General features: G+C 37.6%; 1 protein-coding gene across 1 annotated transcript in view; it reads left to right on the forward strand.

The window, feature by feature from the left end:
- Nucleotides 1-23,259, forward strand: part of LOC143123953 (interferon-induced protein with tetratricopeptide repeats 5-like) — a 205,025-nt gene that overhangs the window by 102,306 nt on the left and 79,460 nt on the right. Inside the window, exon 3 of the mRNA XM_076285213.1 lies at nt 12,623-12,651. Within this exon, the coding sequence (XP_076141328.1) occupies nt 12,623-12,651 (29 nt within the window). The remainder of the gene's footprint in view (nt 1-12,622; nt 12,652-23,259) is intronic.

Genomic DNA, 23,259 nt, shown 5'->3' on the forward strand with positions numbered 1-23,259 from the left:
AAAATGGTAACTAGCATGTTAGCATGCTAACATGCTAACTATGCTAACCATGCTAACTAGCTACAGTGGGTAAGAGTCATAGTTGATGACAAGTAACAGTTACAATGGCTGAACAGTTAAAAAGTTCAGTAGTTTAAAGGGTTAAATTGTTTAACAGTGAAATATTGTAGTGAGGACTTTTATTTTGAAACAGTTTTCGGCAGAGGAAGCAGTTGAACAGGATGTGTAGTCTTAATAGGGCCAGTTTGTATGCTTAAAGCCTGAGAATGGCAGTTGATGCAGGTGGCCCGAACACCTGCCATAGGATTCTAATTGCTTAACGGCCGTATTGTGATGTCATAATCTAATGTTAAGTCAATGGGGAAATTTTGATAGTTTTTAATTAATAGTTTAAAAAGTATAAAAGTTACAAAGATGAAAAATACAAAGCCCACATGTCCTAATTAAGACCTACGCGGCAATGTTTGAATGAAGTTTCTACGTTAAACGGTTGAAGCTGCATTAACTGCGTTAGAAGAAGAAGAATAATCAGAAGAATAAGAAGAAAAAGCCTTGGAATAACAGTACAGTGCATTTTCATGCACTGTAACTAGAAAAGCATTTCCTGAAGGAAATACAGTGCATGAAAATGCAAAAATATGATGAGTTCATATGGTTAAATTATTTGCTTGGTAGATAAGGTTTAATATAGTTGGAATGACTGAACAGTTAAATAGGTTGATAATTGAAATGGTTAACTTATTTAGGCAGATAGTTGACGATAACTAACAGTTGGAATGGCTCCAATTTTTGCTAGCAGTTATGCTATCTATGTTAACAAAGATAATAATGTTAACCAAGTTACTATGCTAACTAACATGCTAACAATGTTAAAATGTTAACTATGCTAACCATATGACTTAGCTAACTTCGCTAATCATTTTTAGTAGTTATGCTAACATGTTAGCATGCTAACTATGCTAACCATGTGACTTAGCTAACTTAGCTGATCATTTTTAGCAGTTTTGTAAAAAATGCTAACTAGCATGCTAACATGTTAGCATGCTAACTATGCTAACCACATGACTTAGCTAACTTAGCTAATCATTTTTAGCAGTTTTACTAAAAATGCTAACTAGCATGCTAACATGCTAGCATGCTAACTATGCTAACCATATGACTTAGCTTAGCTAATCATTTTTTGCAGTTTTACTAAAAATGCTAACTAGCATGCTAACATGCTAGCATGCTAACTATGCTAACCATGTGACTTAGCTAACTTAGCTAATCATTTTTAGCAGTTTTGCAAAAAATGCTAACTAGCATGCTAACATGCTAGCATGCTAACTATGCTAACCATGTGACTTAGCTAACTTAGCTAATCATTTTTAACAGTTTTGCAAAAAATGCTAACTAGCATGCTAACTAGCATGCTAACATGCTAGCATGCTAACTATGCTAACCAAGTTACTTAGCTAACTTAGCTAACTAGCTACAGTGGGTAGGAGTCATAGTTGATGACAAGTAACAGTTACAATGGCTGAACAGTTAAAAAGTTCAGCAGTTTAAAGGGTTAAATTGTTTAACAGTGAAATATTGTAGTGAGGACTTTTATTTTGAAACAGTTTTTGGCAGAGGAAGCAGTTGAATAGGGTGTGTAGTCTTAATAGGGCCAGTTTGTATGCTTAAAGCCTGAGAATGGCAGTTGGGCCAGCTGGCCTGGCCACCTGCCACAAGATTCTAATTGCGATGATGTCATAAAGGGCAATGTTAAGTCAATGGGGATTTTTTAAAAGTTAATAATTAATAGTTTAAAAAGTATAAAAGTTACAAAGTTGAAAAATACATAGCCCCTATGACACAAGTAAGACCTACGTAACAAAGTTTGAATGAAGTTTCTACGTTAAACGGTTGAAGCTGCATTAAACGCGTTAGAAGAAGAAGTATAATAAGAATAAAATGCCTAGGAAGAACAGTACAGTGCATTTTCATGCACTGTAACTAGAAAAGCATTTCCTGAAGGAAATACAGTGCATGAAAATGCAAAAATAGCATGCTAATAATGTTAAAATGCTAACAATGTTAACCATGAGACTTAGCTTACCTAGCTAATCATTTTTAGTAGTTTTGCAAAAAATGCTAACTAGCATGCTAACATGCTAGCATGCTAACTATGCTAACCATGTGACTTAGCTAACTTAGCTAATCATTTTTAACAGTTTTGCAAAAAATGCTAACTAGCATGCTAACATGCTAGCATGTTAACTATGCTAACCATGTGACTTAGCTTACTTAGCTAATCATTTTTAGCAGTTTTGCAAAAAATGCTAACTAGCATGCTAACATGCTAGCATGCTAACTATGCTAACCATGTGACTTAGCTTACTTAGCTAATCATTTTTAGCAGTTTTGCAAAAAATGCTAACTAGCATGCTAACATGCTAGCATGCTAACTATGCTAACCATGTGACTTAGCTTACTTAGCTAATCATTTTTAGCAGTTTTGTAAAAAATGCTAACTAGCATGCTAACATGCTAGCATGCTAACTATGCTAACCATGTGACTTAGCTTACTTAGCTAATCATTTTTAGCAGTTTTGCAAAAAATGCTAACTAGCATGCTAACATGCTAGCATGCTAACATGCTAACTATGCTAACCATGCTAACTAGCTACAGTGGGTAGGAGTCATAGTTGATGACAAGTAACAGTTACAATGGCTGAACAGTTAAAAAGTTCAGTAGTTTAAAGGGTTAAATTGTTTAACAGTGAAATATTGTAGTGAGGACTTTTATTTTGAAACAGTTTTTGGCAGAGGAAGCAGTTGAACAGGATGTGTAGTCTTAATAGGGCCAGTTTGTATGCTTAAAGCCTGAGACTGGCAGTTGAAACAGGTGGCCCGAACACCTGCCATAGGATTCTAATTGCTTAACGGCCGTATTGTGATATCATAATCATAATGTTAAGTCAATGGGGAAATTTTGATTAGTTTTTAATTAATAGTTTAAAAAGTATAAAAGTTACAAAGTTGAAAAATACAAAGCTCACATGTCCTAAGTAAGACCTACGTAACATAGTTTGAATGAAGTTTCTACGTTAAACGGTTGAAGCTGCATTAAGTGCGTTAGAAGAAGAATAATAATAACTAGAAAAGCATTTCCTGAAGGAAATACAGTGCATGAAAATGCAAAAATAGCATGCTAATAATGTTAAAATGCTAACAATGTTAACCATGAGACTTAGCTTACCTAGCTAATCATTTTTAGTAGTTTTGCAAAAAATGCTAACTAGCATGCTAACATGCTAGCATGCTAACTATGTGACTTAGCTAACTTAGCTAATCATTTTTAACAGTTTTGCAAAAAATGCTAACTAGCATGCTAACATGCTAGCATGTTAACTATGCTAACCATGTGACTTAGCTAACTTATCTAATCATTTTTAGCAGTTTTGAAAAAAATGCTAACTAGCATGCTAACATGCTAGCATGCTAACTATGCTAACCATGTGACTTAGCTTACTTAGCTAATCATTTTTAGCAGTTTTGTAAAAAATGCTAACTAGCATGTTAACATGCTAGCATGCTAACTATGCTAACCATGTGACTTAGCTAACTTAGCTAATCATTTTTAGCAATTTTGTAAAAAATGCTAACTAGCATGCTAACATGCTAGCATGCTAACTATGCTAACCATGTGACTTAGCTAACTTAGCTAATCATTTTTAGCAGTTTTGCAAAAAATGCTAACTAGCATGCTAACATGCTAGCATGCTAACATGCTAACTATGCTAACCATGCTAACTAGCTACAGTGGGTAGGAGTCATAGTTGATGACAAGTAACAGTTACAATGGCTGAACAGTTAAAAAGTTCAGTAGTTTAAAGGGTTAAATTGTTTAACAGTGAAATATTGTAGTGAGGACTTTTATTTTGAAACAGTTTTTGGCAGAGGAAGCAGTTGAACAGGATGTGTAGTCTTAATAGGGCCAGTTTGTATGCTTAAAGCCTGAGACTGGCAGTTGAAACAGGTGGCCCGAACACCTGCCATAGGATTCTAATTGCTTAACGGCCGTATTGTGATGTCATAATCATAATGTTAAGTCAATGGGGAAATTTTGATTAGTTTTTAATTAATAGTTTAAAAAGTATAAAAGTTACAAAGTTGAAAAATACAAAGCTCACATGTCCTAAGTAAGACCTACGTAACATAGTTTGAATGAAGTTTCTACGTTAAACGGTTGAAGCTGCATTAAGTGCGTTAGAAGAAGAATAATAATAATAATAATAAAATGCCTTGGAATAACAGTACAGTGCATTTTCATGCACTGTAACTAGAAAAGCATTTCCTGAAGGAAATACAGTGCATGAAAATGCAAAAAATATGATGTAAAATATCATACAGAGTAAAAACAATCTATTGGTTGCTAGGTAGATGAGGTTTAATATAGTTGGAGTGACTGAACAGTTAAATAGGTGGATAGTTTATATGGTTAAATGATTTGCTTGGTAGATAAGGTTTAATATAGTTGGAATGATTGAACAGTTAAATAGGTTGATAATTGAAATGGTTAAATTATTTAGGCAGATAGTTGACGATAACTAACAGTTGGAATGGCTCCAATGTTTGCTAGTAGTTATGCTAACTATGTTAATAAAGATAATAATGTTAACCAAGTTACTATGCTAACTAGCATGCTAACAATGTTAAAATGTTAACTATGCTAACCATATGACTTAGCTAACCTAGCTAATCATTTTTATTAGTTATGATAACTATGCTAATTAAAATGCTAACATGCTAACTATGCTAACCATGTGACTTAGCTAATCATTTTTAGCAGTTTTGTAAAAAATGCTAACTAGCATGCTAACATGCTAGCATGCTAACTATGCTAACCATGTGACTTAGCTAACTTAGCTAATCATTTTTAGCAGTTTTGTAAAAAATGCTAACTAGCATGCTAACATGTTAGCATGCTAACTATGCTAACCATGTGACTTAGCTAACCTAGCTAATCATTTTTAGCAATTTTGCAAAAAATGCTAACTAGCATGCTAACATGCTAACATGCTAACTATGCTAACCATGTGACTTAGCTAACTTAGCTAATCATTTTTAGCAGTTTTGTAAAAAATGCTAACTAGCATGCTAACATGTTAGCATGCTAACTATGCTAACCATGTGACTTAGCTAACTTAGCTAATCATTTTTAGCAGTTTTGCAAAAAATGCTAACTAGCATGCTAACATGCTAGCATGCTAACATGCTAACTATGCTAACCATGCTAACTAGCTACAGTGGGTAGGAGTCATAGTTGATGACAAGTAACAGTTACAATGGCTGAACAGTTAAAAAGTTCAGTAGTTTAAAGGGTTAAATTGTTTAACAGTGAAATATTGTAGTGAGGACTTTTATTTTGAAACAGTTTTTGGCAGAGGAAGCAGTTGAACAGGATGTGTAGTCTTAATAGGGCCAGTTTGTATGCTTAAAGCCTGAGACTGGCAGTTGAAACAGGTGGCCCGAACACCTGCCATAGGATTCTAATTGCTTAACGGCCGTATTGTGATGTCATAATCATAATGTTAAGTCAATGGGGAAATTTTGATTAGTTTTTAATTAATAGTTTAAAAAGTATAAAAGTTACAAAGTTGAAAAATACAAAGCTCACATGTCCTAAGTAAGACCTACGTAACATAGTTTGAATGAAGTTTCTACGTTAAACGGTTGAAGCTGCATTAAGTGCGTTAGAAGAAGAATAATAATAATAACTAGAAAAGCATTTCCTGAAGGAAATACAGTGCATGAAAATGCAAAAATATGATGCGTTCATATGGTTAAATTATTTGCTTGGTAGATAAGGTTTAATATAGTTAGAATGACTGAACAGTTAAATAGGTTGATAATTGAAATGGTTAAATTATTTAGGCAGATAGTTGACGATAACTAACAGTTGGAATGGCTCCAATGTTTGCTAGTAGTTATGCTAACTATGTTAACAAAGATAATAATGTTAACCAAGTAACCATGCTAACTAGCATGCTAACAATGTTAAAATGTTAACTATGCTAACCATATAACTTAGCTAACCTAGCTAATCATTGTTATTAGTTATGATAACTATGTTAATTAGCATGCTAACATGCTAATTATATTAACCATGTGACTTAGCTAACTTCACTAAACATTTTTAAGTTATGCTAATTAGCATGCTAACATGCTAACTATGCTAACCATGTGACTTAGCTAACTTAGCTAATTATTTTTAGCAGTTTTGCAAAAAATGCTAACTAGCATGCTAAAATGTTAGCATGCTAACTATGCTAACCATGTGACTTAGCTAACTTAGCTAATCATTTCTAGCAGTTTTGGAAAACATGCTAACTAGCATGCTAACATGTTAGCATGCTAACTATGCTAACCATGTGACTTAGCTAACTTAGCTAATCATTTTTACCAGTTTTGTAAAAAATGCTAACTAGCATGCTAACATGTTAGCATGCTAACTATGCTAACCATGTGACTTAGCTAACTTAGCTAATCATTTTTAGCAGTTTTGCTAAAAATGCTAACTAGCATGCTAACTAGCATGCTAACATGCTAGCATGCTAACTATGCTAACCATGTTACTTAGCTAACTTAGCTAACTAGCTACAGTGGGTAGGAGTCATAGTTGATGACAAGTAACAGTTACAATGGCTGAACAGTTAAAAAGTTCAGTAGTTTAAAGGGTTAAATTGTTTAACAGTGAAATATTGTAGTGAGGACTTTTATTTTGAAACAGTTTTTGGCAGAGGAAGCAGTTGAACAGGATGTGTAGTCTTAATAGGGCCAGTTTGTATGCTTTAAAGCCTGAGACTGGCAGTTGATGCAGGTGGCCCGAACACCTGCCATAGGATTCTAATTGCTTAACGGCTCTATTGTGATGTCATCAGCCCATGTTAAGTCTATGGGGAAATTTTGATTAGTTTTTAATTAATAGTTTAAAAAGTATAAAAGTTACAAAGATGAAAAATACATAGCACCCATGTCCTAAGTAAGACCTACGTAACATAGTTTGAATGAAGTTTCTACGTTAAACGGTTGAAGCTGCATTAAGTGCGTTAGAAGAAGAATAATAATAAAATGCCTTGGAATAACAGTACAGTGCATTTTCATGCACTGTAATAATAAAATGCCTTGGAATAACAGTACAGTGCATTTTCATGCACTGTAATAATAATAATAAAATGCCTTGGAATAACAGTACAGTGCATTTTCATGCACTGTAATAAGAAGCCTAGGAAGAACAGTACAGTGCATTTTCATGCACTGTAATAATAATAAAATGCCTTGGAATAACAGTACAGTGCATTTTCATGCACTGTAATAAAATGCCTTGGAATAACAGTACAGTGCATTTTCATGCACTGTAATAATAAAATGCCTTGGAATAACAGTACAGTGCATTTTCATGCACTGTAATAATAAAATGCCTTGGAATAACAGTACAGTGCATTTTCATGCACTGTAATAATAAAATGCCTTGGAATAACAGTACAGTGCATTTTCATGCACTGTAATAAGAAGAAGAAGAAGAAGAAGAAGAAGAAGCCTAGGAAGAACAGTAGAGTGCATTTTCATGCACTCTAATAAGAAGAAGAAGAAGAAGAAGAAGAAGAAGCCTAGGAAGAACAGTACAGTGCATTTTCATGCACTGTAATAAGAAGAAGAAGAAGAAGAAGAAGAAGAAGAAGCCTAGGAAGAACAGTAGAGTGCATTTTCATGCACTCTAATAAGAAGAAGAAGAAGAAGAAGAAGAAGAAGCCTAGGAAGAACAGTAGAGTGCATTTTCATGCACTCTAATAAGAAGACTTGGAAGAACAATATAGTGCATTTTCATGCACTATAATAAGAAGAATTCGGATAACAGTAGAGTGCATTTTCATGCACTCTAATAATCGTAAGAATAAGAAGACTTGGAAGAACAGTATAGTGCATTTTCATGCACTATAATAAGAAGAAGAAGAAGAAGAAGAAGAAGAAGAAGAAGCCTAGGAAGAACAGTACAGTGCATTTTCATGCACTGTAATAAGAAGACTTGGAAGAACAATATAGTGCATTTTCATGCACTATAATAAATCGGATAACAATAGAGTGCATTTTCATGCACTCTAATAAGAAGAAGCCTAGGAAGAACAGTACAGTGCATTTTCATGCACTGTAATAAGAAGAAGAAGAAGAAGAAGAAGCCTAGGAAGAACAGTAGAGTGCATTTTCATGCACTCTAATAATAATAAGAAGAAGCCAGGAGATTTCAAGATAGTGGATTCCATCCACTATAATAATTAAAAAGAGAGAATAATAAATTAAATGTATAATGATACAGTATTACTATATACTGTATATTTATCAATGTGCTATCATGGGTATTGGTTATTGATATAAAGCAAAGCATGTCACAATAATATTATGGGTCACTCACTTCCTCGATTTATGACATGTTAACAGGTACTGCGCAGCGAGTTTTACACAACTTGTATGCTCTCCCAACAAGTATGGGAGCTTGTCTTCATTTTCTAATAGTTCAAACTGAGGTATAATTTGGCTGAATTGAAGGAAATATTGGTTCCTGACTGTGTTGAATTTACTGCATTCAGTGAGGAAGTGTTTTTCATCTTCTACTACTCCCTCACTGCACTGCAGACACAACCTTTCCTCCCTAGGAAGCCAGGTTTGTGTGAGAGTGTTCACTTAATCTATAGGATGTTACTCGGTAATTTCTTTTAGATAAGATGCAAATTCATAATTGGTTTTGATTTTTTGGAAACATTTCAATTTGTTGGATTGTTCAATATTGTTTAGCCAATATTTGTAATATTCTTCTTTTGTTAATTTTTCGATATGTTTTAACTTTGCCTGAGACATGTCAGGTGTATTCCAATTCAAATTGTGTTTTGAAATAAGATAATCAAAAGGATCTCTCTCTGGGTGGGTTCTCCTCTGTAGAAGGGCACTGTGATTATATTCCTCTGGTTTTGAGGACAGTACATGGTGATAAAATGTGCATGCTCTTTTTTGAATATCAACTAATAGTGGATATCTTCCAAGTTCTGCTCTGCATGCAATATTTGTTGCATTCCTGTGTACCCCCAAGATGTTCTTACAGAATTCCAGGTGTAGTGTTTCTGTTGGGCTTTTGTCCTATAGCTCATAATTATCTTGATGTTTTATGCCCCAAATTTCACTGCCATATAAGATAATGGGCTTGATAACCGAATCAAAAATCTTTTGCCACAATTTGATAGGGGTGTTGTATTGGTATAGTGATTTTCTTATGCAATAATATGTTCTCCGTGCTTTGTCAACCAGGTCTTTAATAGCCAGATTAAAATTGCCCGTGGAGGAAATATTTAGGCCCAAATAGTTATAGCTTGTCACTTGGGAAAGTCTGCTTTCACCAAGGGTGAAATTATATTTATTGTCTGTTGAACGTGTCTTTTTTTGAAATATCATTATTTTCGTTTTTTCTTTATTTATGGGGAGGTTCCAAATTTCAGAGTAATTTTCCAGGATTGACAGACTCTCTTTTAACCCCTCCTCAGTTGGGGACAGAAGTAGGAGGTCATCTGCAAACAGGAGACATTTAATGTCTCTACCCCCAATTGTGACTCCTGATAGTTTGGATTTTGCTATGTCTGATGTTAGATCATTGATGTATAGATTGAAGAGTATAGGACTAAGACTACAACCTTGCCGAACACCTTTGGCTTGTTTAAAGTATGATGTTCTTTTATCATCGATTTTGACACAATATCTGTTGTTTTTGTATATATCTTTTATAAGGTCATAGATTCTTCCCCCTATCCCATTTTCTATCAGTTTAAGTAAGAGTCCATCATGCCAGACTGAATCGAAGGCCTTCTTGAAGTCTACAAAGCATCCAAAAAGTTTTCCTCTGTTGGTGTTCTGTACATATTTTTCAATTAATGTCTGTAATGTATATATGTGGTCAGTTGTTCTGTGTTTTGGCATGAACCCGATCTGGGAGTTACTTAGAACCCTATTTTCCTGTAAGAATTCTACCATTCTGTTATTTATGATGCTACAGAAAAGCTTTCCTATGTTGCTGCTTACAGCAATGCCTCTGTAGTTGTTTGGATCTAGTTTATCTCTGTTTTTGTAGATTGGTACGATTTGATTTTCTTTCCATGGCCGTGGGAAATGACCAACAGCTAGAACTAGACTGCATTTCCGGCGGGAACTGCGAAAGTGTGCTTGCCCTGGTCCGGTCACCAACGTGAGCAGACAGTGACATACGCTATGCTGAACCTGGCTTGATCCAAGCATTCTAACAGTGCCTTTCAGTGTTGGAGCAGTGGCAATACCTCAAAACTCTATTCAACTATTGCCTTGCGGGGTGAATGCGGTTCGTTGGTTTTTACCTGTGGCCTGCCTTCGAATTTAGCTTCTATGACTAAAATCAAATCAATAAAATAAAACAACAGCAGTGATTGGCTGCAAAAATAAATAATGTCACGCGTCTTGGACCTCTCAAACTGGGCTATCAGGTAACCTAGAGAAAAATTTGAAATTATGAAATATGACTAAGGCATTAAAATGCTGCTTGTTTGTCAGGATACTTTTTCACTGATTTATTTTAGAAATATGAGCTTTGAGTGTGAATGTTATATATTCCATCCCCTAATTCTGTTTTACTGGTTTATTTGACAAATAATCTATATGGATTTGCTCTATAAAGACCTTATGTCTGTTTGGGATTGTTTTGAGAGCCTATTGATGTATCTCAGAATAAAGGAATGTCCACAACATTAGTGATGGGTTTTTTTTTGTGTGTGAATGTATTTTACTTAACTCATTGAATGTAGCTGGATACTCATGAACGCATGTCTCTAATAGCCACAATAGGAGTAATTTTAGCAACACCGTATTTTGTGTGGCCCATAACAACCCAGTGGATCACATTCCTTGCTTGTTGTTGGTACATTAATCCCATTCAGATTGCCACTTATCTGAGATGTAAGAGTTCAGTATAGGTTTAAGGTCTGGGGCAGGGATTTGACATTCTGTGACTTCTTCATTGAGGGCTTGCTTAGCAGCACTGTCCGCTTTCTCATTTCCCCTCAGACCAACATGGCCTGGGACCCAGCAAAAAACTACACTCAAGTTCTGGTTCTTTAGACGTTGTAGTTGATCAAGCTCAGCTTTGGTTGTACTTTTTGCGTGACATTAAAGCCTACTGGAAAGATTTTTAATTGCAATTTAATTGAATGCAATTTACTTTTACGATTAAATAAAATTAATTTATCCCTCTCACCCATAGTTATCTATTTATTTACAAATGTACATAGGCCTACTGTAATTACATTTATACAGTTATTCTACTGATCTTTATACTATTCATCCTGCACATAAACTTATTCTTACTACTCTTATAATGTTGTTTCTGCACTACAATGACACTGTTTCCACACTGCACATAGCTGTATGTTATGTACATATCTGTTATATATTTGTCATATTGAATATCCATATTTATTCTGTTTTATTATATTCTGCTAATACAGAATAGGGGGCAGCCGTGGCCCACTGGTTAGCACTCTGGACTTGTAACCGGAGGGTTGCCGGTTCGAGCCCCGACCAGTGGGCCGCGGCTGAAGTGCCCTTGAGCAAGGCACCTAACCCCTCACTGCTCCCCGAGCGCCACCACTGTAGCAGGCAGCTCACTGCGCCGGGATTAGTGTGTGCTTCACCTCACTGTGTGTTCACTGTGTGCTGTTTGTGTTTCACTAATTCACGATTGGGTTAAATGCAGAGACCAAATTTCCCTCACGGGATCAAAAAAGTATATATACTTATACTTACTTATACACTGCATATATCTATATTATTATTTCTACTATTATAATGTTACTACTACATACATTATTCTACTTATTGTATGAGATAATATGCTAATACACTGCACATACTTATATTTAATTTATATTACTCTAAACCACCTTCTGTAAATCAACTGTATACTACTGTCTATATTGCACTATATTTCTTGACCTGTCTCTGTATATTTCATCACCTTTCTATACTTTGCATCACATTGTATGCATACTGTAGCTACATGAATCACAGCTAAGATCCTTGGTTGCTATGAAGGCCAGTCGTTCTAAATGCATGGTTGCTATGGCCAAAGGCCAGTTATCTCTGCCGTTGTCAAGCGGGCATATCCTAACCTTATTTGAAAAATCTCTATTTTATTTAGCCTACTTCCATACAGTGAGTCCCATTAAGAAGTGGCCACTTCATTCGTGCTTACCGTGATTCACACAGCAGCATTATTAAATGAATCTGTCACCATAGCTACGTTTGCAAAGAAAACATTTTAATTTGATTCACATGAAACGTTACATTTAATGTACATGTTGACAATGAGTAGGCTAGTTTTGGTTGTTGGTGGTGTTATTGCATCCCTTAGTTATGCCTACAATGCAAGTTCCTTCGCGATTGGAAGCTCCTGTAGACAATAGTAGACGCATTTCAAAACATCGCGTTAGGAGTCCTCGCCACTTCTTTTAAGCTGTCACAGACTTAGGTGCTACTTTTAGGGCTAACGTGCTTCGTGAATTACTGTTAGTAAAAAAAATAGCAGTCCTAAAGTTGCAAGTGACGAAGTTACGAGTGCAAGCATCTCATATTAAATGACCATGACATTACGCTAAACATCCCAATTAGCAACATACATCTCCTCCCTATAGCTAGCCACACAAGAAATTAATGATACTTAATCTCTGCTTAGCATGCTTCTCCGCTTAGCATTCTAATAACAGAAGGGGCACATTTATGTTGACCACTACAACATGACTCATGTCTGTAACTCTATAAAACACTTACTTTCATAAAGGACGCACACCATCCAGCACAGTTCTACACATGGAAACCGATATTTTGGGCACTTGTTTGGCCACGAACTCGTCACTCTGAAACTGGACTACTGTAGGCTGCACCCTCACCCAATGAGAGTCTTTCAGTATTAAATGTGTAGGCCTACTTGTGATTACGAATGGATGTGTGTGGTTTGCAAATAGAAAAAACAAGAAATAACATTTCCAATAATTTCCCATGATAAATTACATAATATTTGCACCTTCCTTCCTTGTGAAGCTCACATAATTTTAATGATGTCACCGTATGTATGTGAAATGTAATACAACGTTGCCACCTAGCGTATGTATTTAACATTAACGTGACATGTCCGGCTTCCTACTGTTGTCAAATCCATGCTTTGAGGAAAACAATGTTTTTATCATAGTTTCCTCTTCAGTGAGCGATTACCTGGTCGTTTTTGTAACAGAGATGGCTGTTTATTGTCCCTAGGTTTACAGAAACACCTATTCATATTAATACGTATGGAAATCAAGTTAACGCTGCCGACCACTGTTTGTCTATTACATGGCCCAGAATGCCTTGCATGTCTTTACAACAAAACAACCCAGTAAAACCTAATTTCCCGTAAACATATGAATTTGCATACTTGTAACATTTTTAATAATACTCTCCCATCATGATATTTAACAATAAGGAAAATGTTGGTAACGCTTTAGAATAACATGTGCTTATTAGGTATTAACAGTGCATAATAAGCAGTTAACAATTCATTACTAACAGTTAGTTAACTGTTGTTATCCTTTAATAACATTAACTAACTGTTAACATGCAGCTTGTAAGTGTTAATAAGCAGCCTTTTAGGTTACTTACAAGCATATTTGTTAACAGTTGTAAGTGTTAACAAGCAGCTTGTTAATGCTTGTTAATGGTGTATAAGACAAAAAGGTGGATAACTAATACGCTTATAAGACCTTTCTTACCTATTTGTAGTACATTTTGCAGCCCCCCAATCTAAAGCGAGGACCATGTAGCCTATAGTTCCACAAGCCCAACCTTCTATCTCTCTATACTATATCTCTCAATCTAGCTTGATTTAGCTATGAGAAATACACCTTCAAAATTGTTGCAGTGAGCAGGAATTGAACCCCGGTCTCCTGCATCAGAGAGTGCATCGCTCAGTGCATATGACGAAGTTACGAGTGCAATCATCTCATATCAAATCACCATGGTAATCCAATGGTAGGCCCAGGTGCGAGAGCACTGAACGGGCCCATGTCGGCATAATTTAGCCCAGGATGAATTAGCTCTGATACATGCAATACATATTAAGGGTGACTTCAATTGTTTATACAAAGGGCCTGAGGCAAATAAAAACACACAACTACATAGGATGCATTACATGTGAAAACATTAAAAATTATTTTATTAACAGCCTGCAGGCCATGGTAATCTAATATTACTGCATTAACATCAACTCGCATGGAATTATGGGAACACTCAATGCGCTTCTTCAACCCTCTGCTGAAACTGCAAGCATTGCTTGCTTAAAAACTCGCACTGCACAGAAACAAAACTTAATGTAGCCTAACTTATTTAACCGTGCAGAAACCAAATAAAATCATTCATATGCATACAATCCCCAATATGCGTGAATTAGGCCATCTTACGAGCCTTTCATTGAATCGTTAACGATGTTCCCAATATTTAATGCTCTTGCTCTCGTATTTTCAATGGACAGGATAGCTAACCCACTGAGCCTCTCCTGCCCCATGCTGCTCCTTAATAAGTTTGAGTTTGGAAAAAGATCGCTCATCTGTTGCCACAGTCACAGGCAATGTCAGAAACAACATGAGAGCAGTACACACTTACCCGAATGTGGATGTTACACTGTCATAATCTACCACCAGCATTTTGGCAAGTTGAAAAATAGATGACTTCTGTGAAATCTCTGCTTTAAAGCAAGACCTGAATGAGAGGAGTTGTACATTATGAATTTATAGCCATTTTCAGAGCTTTGCAGAGGGGAAAGTATACAAGATACGTCTGATCCGATTGGATTTTTTAATTCAACAGGAAAATGTACTTCTATTCACATAGTTTCACTAATGTGTGTGAAATACCAAAAGAGCCAATAATGTTGGAGGTTGAACAAAAAGGATTGTTCACCACAATGCTTAAAATGACTTGAAACTTCAAAGGGCTGTAGTTTTGGAACCATTAGTGATACAGATATACTATTTAAGATTTATGCATAGGTTTGGTCTACAAACACCTGTGATTTTTTTCAGATTTTTTGGGAGGGTGACCTGCCAGCCACTGGGTGATTTGACACGGAATGACCCAGAGCTATTTTTAGCAGTGTTCTGAGTTAGCAGTGTTCTGAGTTAACAGTGTTCTGAGATAGCAGTGTTCTGAGTTAGCAGTGTTAGCAGTGTTCTAATTTTAGGGATAACCATAACGATAAAAGCGTCGACACTGAACAACAATAAACAAAGTCTCTCCTTGTGTTAATGAATGTGACGGCTAAAATTTGATGGGTTCTGATTGGCTTTTAGCTTTTTATCATTCTCAGAATCGCTCTGAAAGTGATACCCAACTATATCGTTCTTCATGTCGTTATCGTTATAGTTTATGTGTGAACGTAGTCATTCATATTAACGAGAACAATATTCATGACCCTTGAGTGTTCTGAGTTAGCAGTGTTCTGAGATAGCAGTGTTCTGAGTTAGCAGTGTTCTGATTTAGTTAGCAGTGTTCTGATTTAAATATCCATGTTCTTCCCTCTCTTCCTCTCTCTGTCTCAAACACACATCACATTCTGCAGGGTCTCCATCAATGATTAGATACTAAATACCCCATCAGAGGGGACAAAGCCTATTCACACAATAAATTAAACTGCTTTATTAATTATCCAGACGATAGCCCAAATGACGCTCCTATTCCATAAAGCACCTGATTGAAACGGGCTTGCCATTAGATCCTAACCACAAGTGTCTGGTGAAGTACCCGCTGCTCTGCTTGCTCTTTCACAACCAAAAAGTTACTTGTACGTTACAACACTCCACAGGCATTTGTCTATCAAGCTATCAAGCCAAACATGCTTAGTATCAGCACTCAATATCAAGCTATCATTACTTGATAACTAATGAGTGAATAGATCCAATGAAATGCTGTTGTATTCAGATAAAGAGTTGATGACTTTATGGGTTATTACTTCAGGAGGACAGACAGGTATGATAGCACATTGGGTGGAGTTTCATATTGCTGGAGCTTGATAGGCCAGCACATGACTTCATAATTATCTCTGCTCCAGAGCCTACTGCAGGGAAGGGCATCACAGAGTTGTCACGGCCCCTCTACCATGGGTGCCTGTGCCATGGCCATTGCCCTGCTTTACTGCAGGGATCCACCGGGGCACTAGGTGTCCCTCTCTTGTCTTGTGTCTTACAGGCTTCCTGATTGTTACAACTGGGCCCGGGTGTACCTTTATAGGCTAGCCTGTGGGAGTGTCTTCCCTCTTCCCTGCTCACTTCGCCAGTGAGAGCTGTCTGGGTGGCTTGACTGCAGCAGGCCCAAGTGATGGCTGAGGCGTCTTCTGCTTTTGTGTTGTTACTTTCTTTTTTGTAAATATCTTTTTTGTAAATAAATTATTGTCTTATTTACGCTAACCCCTCGAGTTGTCTCCATATTTGCCATGGTCTTGAGCCAGATTGTGACAGAGTGCAGCTCTATAGAGTGTCCCCTGTTTCTGGGTTGAGTCCAGTCAATACGTAATTGTGAGTGACATTTACTATAATCATGCACTTCAAAGGGACAGGTTACTCAGATACACATCTTTCAAGTTTCATGTTTATTGGTATGTATTTGATCTCAAGATGCAACATCAAGGATGCTGATACATTCTGAAACTATAAGACCCAGCACAAATGTACAGAATAAGTTTAATAGTGATAATAACAAGGACTCTTAACTAATCAAATACAAAGTGTCATGACATTACATTACATTTGGCTGACGCATTTTTAACCAAAGCGACTAACAACATGGTAACAGTTAAGTTTTAAAGCAATTCTCCTAACAATTTTAGGACAATTTAAAAACGGTAGAGTACAGTAGATAGATAGATACTTTATTAGTAAGAATAAGTGCATCAGTGAGTGCTGTTTTTAAACAGTAGAGTGTCAGTTCAAGACGGCTGGTAAGTGCTAGGATCAGCAAGACTTGTTGTAAGTGGTGCTATGAGAGGAGATATTCTCTAAAGAGCTGGGTCTTCAGGAGCTTTTTGAAGTTCATGAGTTCAGTACCCTGATGGCTTGTGGATAGAAGCTGTCTCTGAATCTGCTGCTACGGGTCTGAATGCTCCCATAGTGACGGCAAGAGGGTGAGCAGTGTGTGGTTGGGGTGGATCTGATCTGCGCTCCTCCTGCGGTGCTGGCTGTAGATGTCCTGTCTGGATAGTTGGTACAGTAGCTCAGTCCTTCTAATGCGCTGTGCTGACCTGACCACCCTCCGCAGAGCTTTGCGGTCATGTTTGTATTACCTACAGATTTCTAAATTCCCATATTTCCCATGACATTTATACGTTTATATTGTAAGAGCGCATATTGCAGCTTTAAGCATGTAAATCATTTACTGTGTAATAACCATGAGGCTAAGCAAGGACAGATAATAAAGAGTGATTGATAGCCTTGGTGATCCCTGCATGTATAGATCAAAACAAAATCTTAGCAAAAGCTTAGATTATAGCTTCTCTGACAGTATCTTGTCTGCAGACTCTTTCCCAATTAGGGGATTCAGTTCTATATCTCCATTATCACATGTAGTGAGAGCCTCTTTGAGGTTCTCCAGTGAAAATCTCAGATGATTTCCCTCGGGCATATAAAAAGCAAGAGTCACATGGTCCCACACATAGAATTCCATCTGGCGATCTCCTACTTTAACTACATTAACTTGTTTCTCCACTCTGTTCTCAATCAGCCTGTACCAGTGTGTTTCAGAGATGGCTTGAGCACGCCAGATGATCTCACCATCCCTGTAAGCACACACCCCCTCATCATTATCCCCCAGCTCGGGGTAATCATCATAATCATGAACATCAGGGCTATGAATCAGCACGGTGTACATGACCTCCTGCTTGTAGATTATAGTCTCATGAACCCTAAGGACGGGCTCCTGTCCTCCACAGAACTGTGTGCTGTACGTCTGCAGAACATCAGCCAGTGAGAAAGTGAACCGGAAGTTTCCATAGCGAGACTTATCTTTGAGCGGAGGAGAGGTGGTGAATTTGTCCAGGAAAGGCTCCTGTCTCTCTCTCTCTTCTGGACTCTGATCAGGGAAGAGTTTCTCCAGGTACCTCTGCTCCGCTGCAGAGATCTCCTCTGGACCAATCACAAGCCCCCACCACAGGAAGCCACTCCTCTCCCCTCCCCTAAACTCACCACTGTCCAGAATGCCATCCAGACCTGGTTCAGTGGTCACGTGAGCTATCCTGGACACGTGGAACTCTACAGGTCGAGGGTAATGTGGGACTGTGCCCATACCCCACATTTCTTGAGTGGGTTCAGCCACATTTTTAGTGTAATGGTTAGGGTGGAACCTCTTCAGATGATCTATACTCATGTGGGTCCCTCTAACATAATGTTCACAGTGCCCCCTCTCATTCCATCGTGTCTCGATTGGACTCTGTTGAGACAAGAATTTCTTTTTTATTTCCATTCCCTCATGCTATCTTTCATTTATCACACACCATTACACCCCCCCCCCCAAACACACACACCATTTCATCATCCCCCCCCCCCCAAACACACACACCATATCACCCCCCCCCCCCCATACACACACACCATTTCATCATCCCCCCCCCCCAAACACACAGCATACCCCCCTCCACACACACACTCACACACCATTACACCCCCCCCCCAACACACACACCCACTCACACACCATTTCATCACCCCCCCACCCCCAACCCCCGCCCCACACACACATACACCATACCCCCCCCATACACACACACAATATACTTTTTTAATTACTATTTTTAATTTATTCTTTATATTAAAGTTCAGCTGGTTCTTGAGCACAATAATTGCATTACTTTTATGAGTACATGACAATAAACTACTTGAACTTGAACTATCTTGTGTAATTCATTATTCTTCTTCATTATGTAATAAAGATTAAGAACTATCTTGTGTAATTCATTATTCTTCTTCATTATGTAATAAAGATTAAGAATAGAGATGTCCGATAATATCGGCCCACCGATATTATCGGCCCGATATTAGCATAAAAATGTAATATCTGTTAATATCGTTATCGGATTTTTTTTGCCTTAAAACCGATAAAATAATGCTTGCGTTACACCCAAATAGACCTCTGAAGTTCGCCTACAAAAAAGCTGCCATCTTTGACATCCGGTATCTGGCGATTTTTCCTATGGGAAAATAACATGGGGATTTTGAATAATCGCACCTGTTAAAGTCTCGTGGGGATGAAAAAGTCTGAAATGCAGACGTTTTCCTGAACACACTTTTGTCCTCTGCCTTCGAGTGGATACTGTGATCTCCGGTAAGTGAAGGCGGCACACTTAGATTTTTGCTACTCCAGAGCTAACTTGCAATGCAATTTGCCATAGGTAGTTAGCTTCAATTAACAACCGGATCTCCTTATATGGGCAAAGATGGCCGTTTTGGATCTTTTTTGTAGGCGAACTTCAGAGGTCTATAGTGCCTATGCGCTCCTGAAGCGTTTACCGGCGCACAGATGATGACCTCATCAAGCTGCGTCTTGAAGCATACAAACAAGCGTGGATGGCTGCAGTAACAAACTTGCTGGCTCTGTTTCAACATTATGTCTGTGGTATGGAATTGGCCATGGCCGTCGTAGCCCCTTGAGTTGGCCGTGACGCCCCTTTGAAAATCAGAGGTTTACAGGCCACGGTGGCCTTGGTGCCCCCTTCTTTAAATATTCTGCTTTGCGTCCTACTAATAGCGATATATATTTAGCCTATGGCCAAATTACGCAGTGGAGAAAGTGACAGCGCAAGAAAGTGCGTCCAAATTAACCCATGCTTCTCAGTTGAACTACTCGCGAAGTAGCCTACTCATCACACAGACATCACAAGTATCACATGAAAGAGCTTTTTCTCAGCTTTTAAACGATGTTAGCCGCTAATTGCTGTGGTGAACGGTTCGCGAGAAAAGTAAATAATATCATTCAATCATATATTCTACTGAAGGTTTTGCGTCCATCTCCCTACCCATTCATCTCGGTGGAATACTTCAGAACCCTTCGTTTAACATATGACAAACCATATATCAGAATAAACAGCAGACCTTACCGAACAGAAAGGTGTAAATCAGTCCCCTGTACAGTTAGCCGTTCCAGACTAATCCCGTTTTGAATTTGCAGTAAATTTCAACATACATGGATGTCTCCAAACTTGGGATTTAAGTTTTACAGTGTGTTTAAATGGTTCCACATTATTTCATAACGGGCCAAATACAAAACAAATATTGCAAATGTCGCCTAGATATCGGTAAATCAGAGGACAGCTGACTGTAAGAGTTTGTGAAAGTAGCCTTAATGATCACAAAATGCTAAGCATGCATCTAGGCTATTTGAGTTTCTTAAAGCTGAGCTGTGCTTAAATTGTTCAATACATGATTTCATAACAGGCCAAATATAAAATAAATGTTAAATATAGCCTAGATATCTGAAAATATTAGATGATCAGATGATTTACAGTTATATGTAATATGTCATGTTTTATGTTTTTGTATACAGTGATGCAGGTCAGTGAATACAACTTTGATCATTTTTATAGCCTACTACTGTATAGTTAACTTTGGCCTTGGTGCCCTGACATGTGGCCTTTGTGCCCCCCACCAAATATGCCCAACTGAAGGCCAAGTGGCCTTGCCCCTAAAATGGTGAAATTCCAAGCCTGATTGTGGGTATGGCCCGTTATGTACTTCACCTCAAGCCTGAAGTATTTTTTGTAGCTCAAACAAATGTTTTCAAAATTGTGCAGTATAGTTGCTTGCCACATTGTAATTGACTCATATTTGTGCATTCATTCAATTAAGGTGATTGAGTTTTAGTTAAAGAAACAGTTCATGAAGCATCCTACAAATGCAGGCTCATTTCACACAGAAAAAGGGTAGCCTGTCATACACTATGCCTGTAATTTTAGTTGGCTTTACATTCTGCTATGTTGCACATAGTTGTTCAGGTACAATGTTTTATCATTTGTGAAGAAGTCAAATTTGCCCTATTTGTTGTGGGCATTGTCAAGATTATCTCAGGGAGAGTGTAATCCAAACTGTTGTTTGAGACAATTAAAAAAATAAAAAATAAACATGGCACTTTTTCCCTAAATTAAGTTGAAGTATTTTTCTTATTTTGCACAGACAATGTTAACATTTGGAAAGCCTTGTTGCATTCAAAAATGCATCCAGTGGGGCATCACAATAACATTAAGCATGTTGTGTTAATTCCACAACAGGAGATATGTGATGTTACCTAAATTAGTTTTGAGGAAAAATAACCCACATATCGACATCGGTATCGGCTGATATCGGAATCGAAATTTGAGAGTTGGACAATATCGGCATATCGGATATCGGCAAAAAAGCCAATATCGGACATCTCTAATTAAGAACTATCTTGTGTAATTCATTATTCTTCTTCATGTAAGGGATAATGTATAGAACGCCGGTCATTGTCGGGAGATAGGTCCCGACAGGGCGAACCGGACCCCGACGCGCAGCGGAGGGGTCTTGTTCCGCCCTGAAGGGACCTATCTCCCGACAATGACCGGCGTTCTATACATTATCCCGCTTATTACACGGCTACTTACCAAAACGACACAATAAACTCCCCACGATATGACTCTTTAGCTTACATAGCCTAGGCTATAGCCTATTTGTTACCGTTTCATCATGGCTTTTGCTGAGAAACAAATAGTTCGCAACAACACACGCTGAACTTGAATCAAACATTCTTTAGAACACAGCTGATCAACTGTCTGCTTTCACTTTTGAATGAAGTTCCAATCCTTGCGTAGTGATATGAAATAATTGACTTAGAAGCACAAAGCCCATTTTCCTTGACAGCGGTCTGTAATAGACCGGTTTCAGGTCCCTAACAACCGTAGTCAAGAACGAACTCGGAGGACAAGCACTAGTTGTTTACACTGACAGCGCATAGAAAACAAGCTGGCTGAACTTGATATAAGATGAAGAATAAAAACATATTGCCGAAATATTTCGGTGTAGCCGAGTCTGGATTCTTTTCATCTAGAGGTGTAGCGGATTTACCTATGAAAAAGCAACGGATTTTACGGAAGGTAGGCTAAACATGTGGCCAGTCACTGTAAAGTTAGGTTAGGCTTAAGCTAATGTTAACGTTAGGGCTTCGACTGCAGAAGCCCATCTTCTTTTCTAAAACAAACAACTCAAATGGAGTGTCAACTTTAACTTTAGGCTACCCTGCATATTAGGGTGCATCAAAAAACACAATTCTTGAATTTTGATATGGCTGGGTGCTAAAAGTGTTCCAATATACAGCGGGGAAAATAAGTATTGAACACGTCAATATTTTTTTCAGTAAGTATACTTCCAGTGAGGCTATTCGCATGAAATTTTCACTGGACATTAGTATTAACTTAGGTAAACCACACATATATATAACCCCAAACATTAATGTCTAAAAGTAGAGTTATGATTAAAAAAGTGGAATGGCACAGGGAAAAAGTATTGAACACGCTAAGAAAAAGCAGTACTCAAAGGCAAGAAATGGCAAGGAACAAACTGGAATCTATAAGTAGTTAGAGAAATTATCCCTCCTATCTGTGCAAATTGATATAAGCTGGGTTAGTACACACTGGTGGGCTATAAAAAGGTTTTTTGTAACCAAGGTGTCAAACAAGAAACATTTCATAATGGGTAAAAGCAAAGAGCTCTCCCAAGACCTTTGCAACCTTATTGTTGCAAAACATATCAATGGAACTGGTTACAGATGCACATCAAAACCTCCGAAGCATCCAGCAAGCAGTATTAGAGCCATTATCTGCAAGTGAAAGGAACATCACTGCATCATCACTGGCCATGCACAGGATCTCCTTGCAAGATTTCTGACCAGGAAGTCAGAAGGATAGTCAGAAGAGTAGCCCAAGAGCCAAGGACCACTCGGAGAAAGCTCCAGAAAGACTTGGTACAGTTGTTATAGAGAAAATCATAGGTAATGCACTCCACCGCCATGGCCTCTATGCACGCTCATCCCGCATGACTCTATTGCTGAAGAAAAACATGTCAAAGCTCGTTGAAAGTTTGCTACACAACATTTGGACAATCCTATGAAATACTGAGAGAATGTATTCTGGTCAGGCGAGAG

The sequence above is a fragment of the Alosa pseudoharengus genome, unplaced genomic scaffold (assembly GCF_046254945.1).
Source record: "Alosa pseudoharengus isolate Yale_2024_CS ecotype anadromous, Long Island Sound unplaced genomic scaffold, YU_APseudo_1.1 YU_APseudo_1.1_scf_15, whole genome shotgun sequence".
NCBI lineage: Eukaryota > Metazoa > Chordata > Actinopteri > Clupeiformes > Clupeidae > Alosa > Alosa pseudoharengus.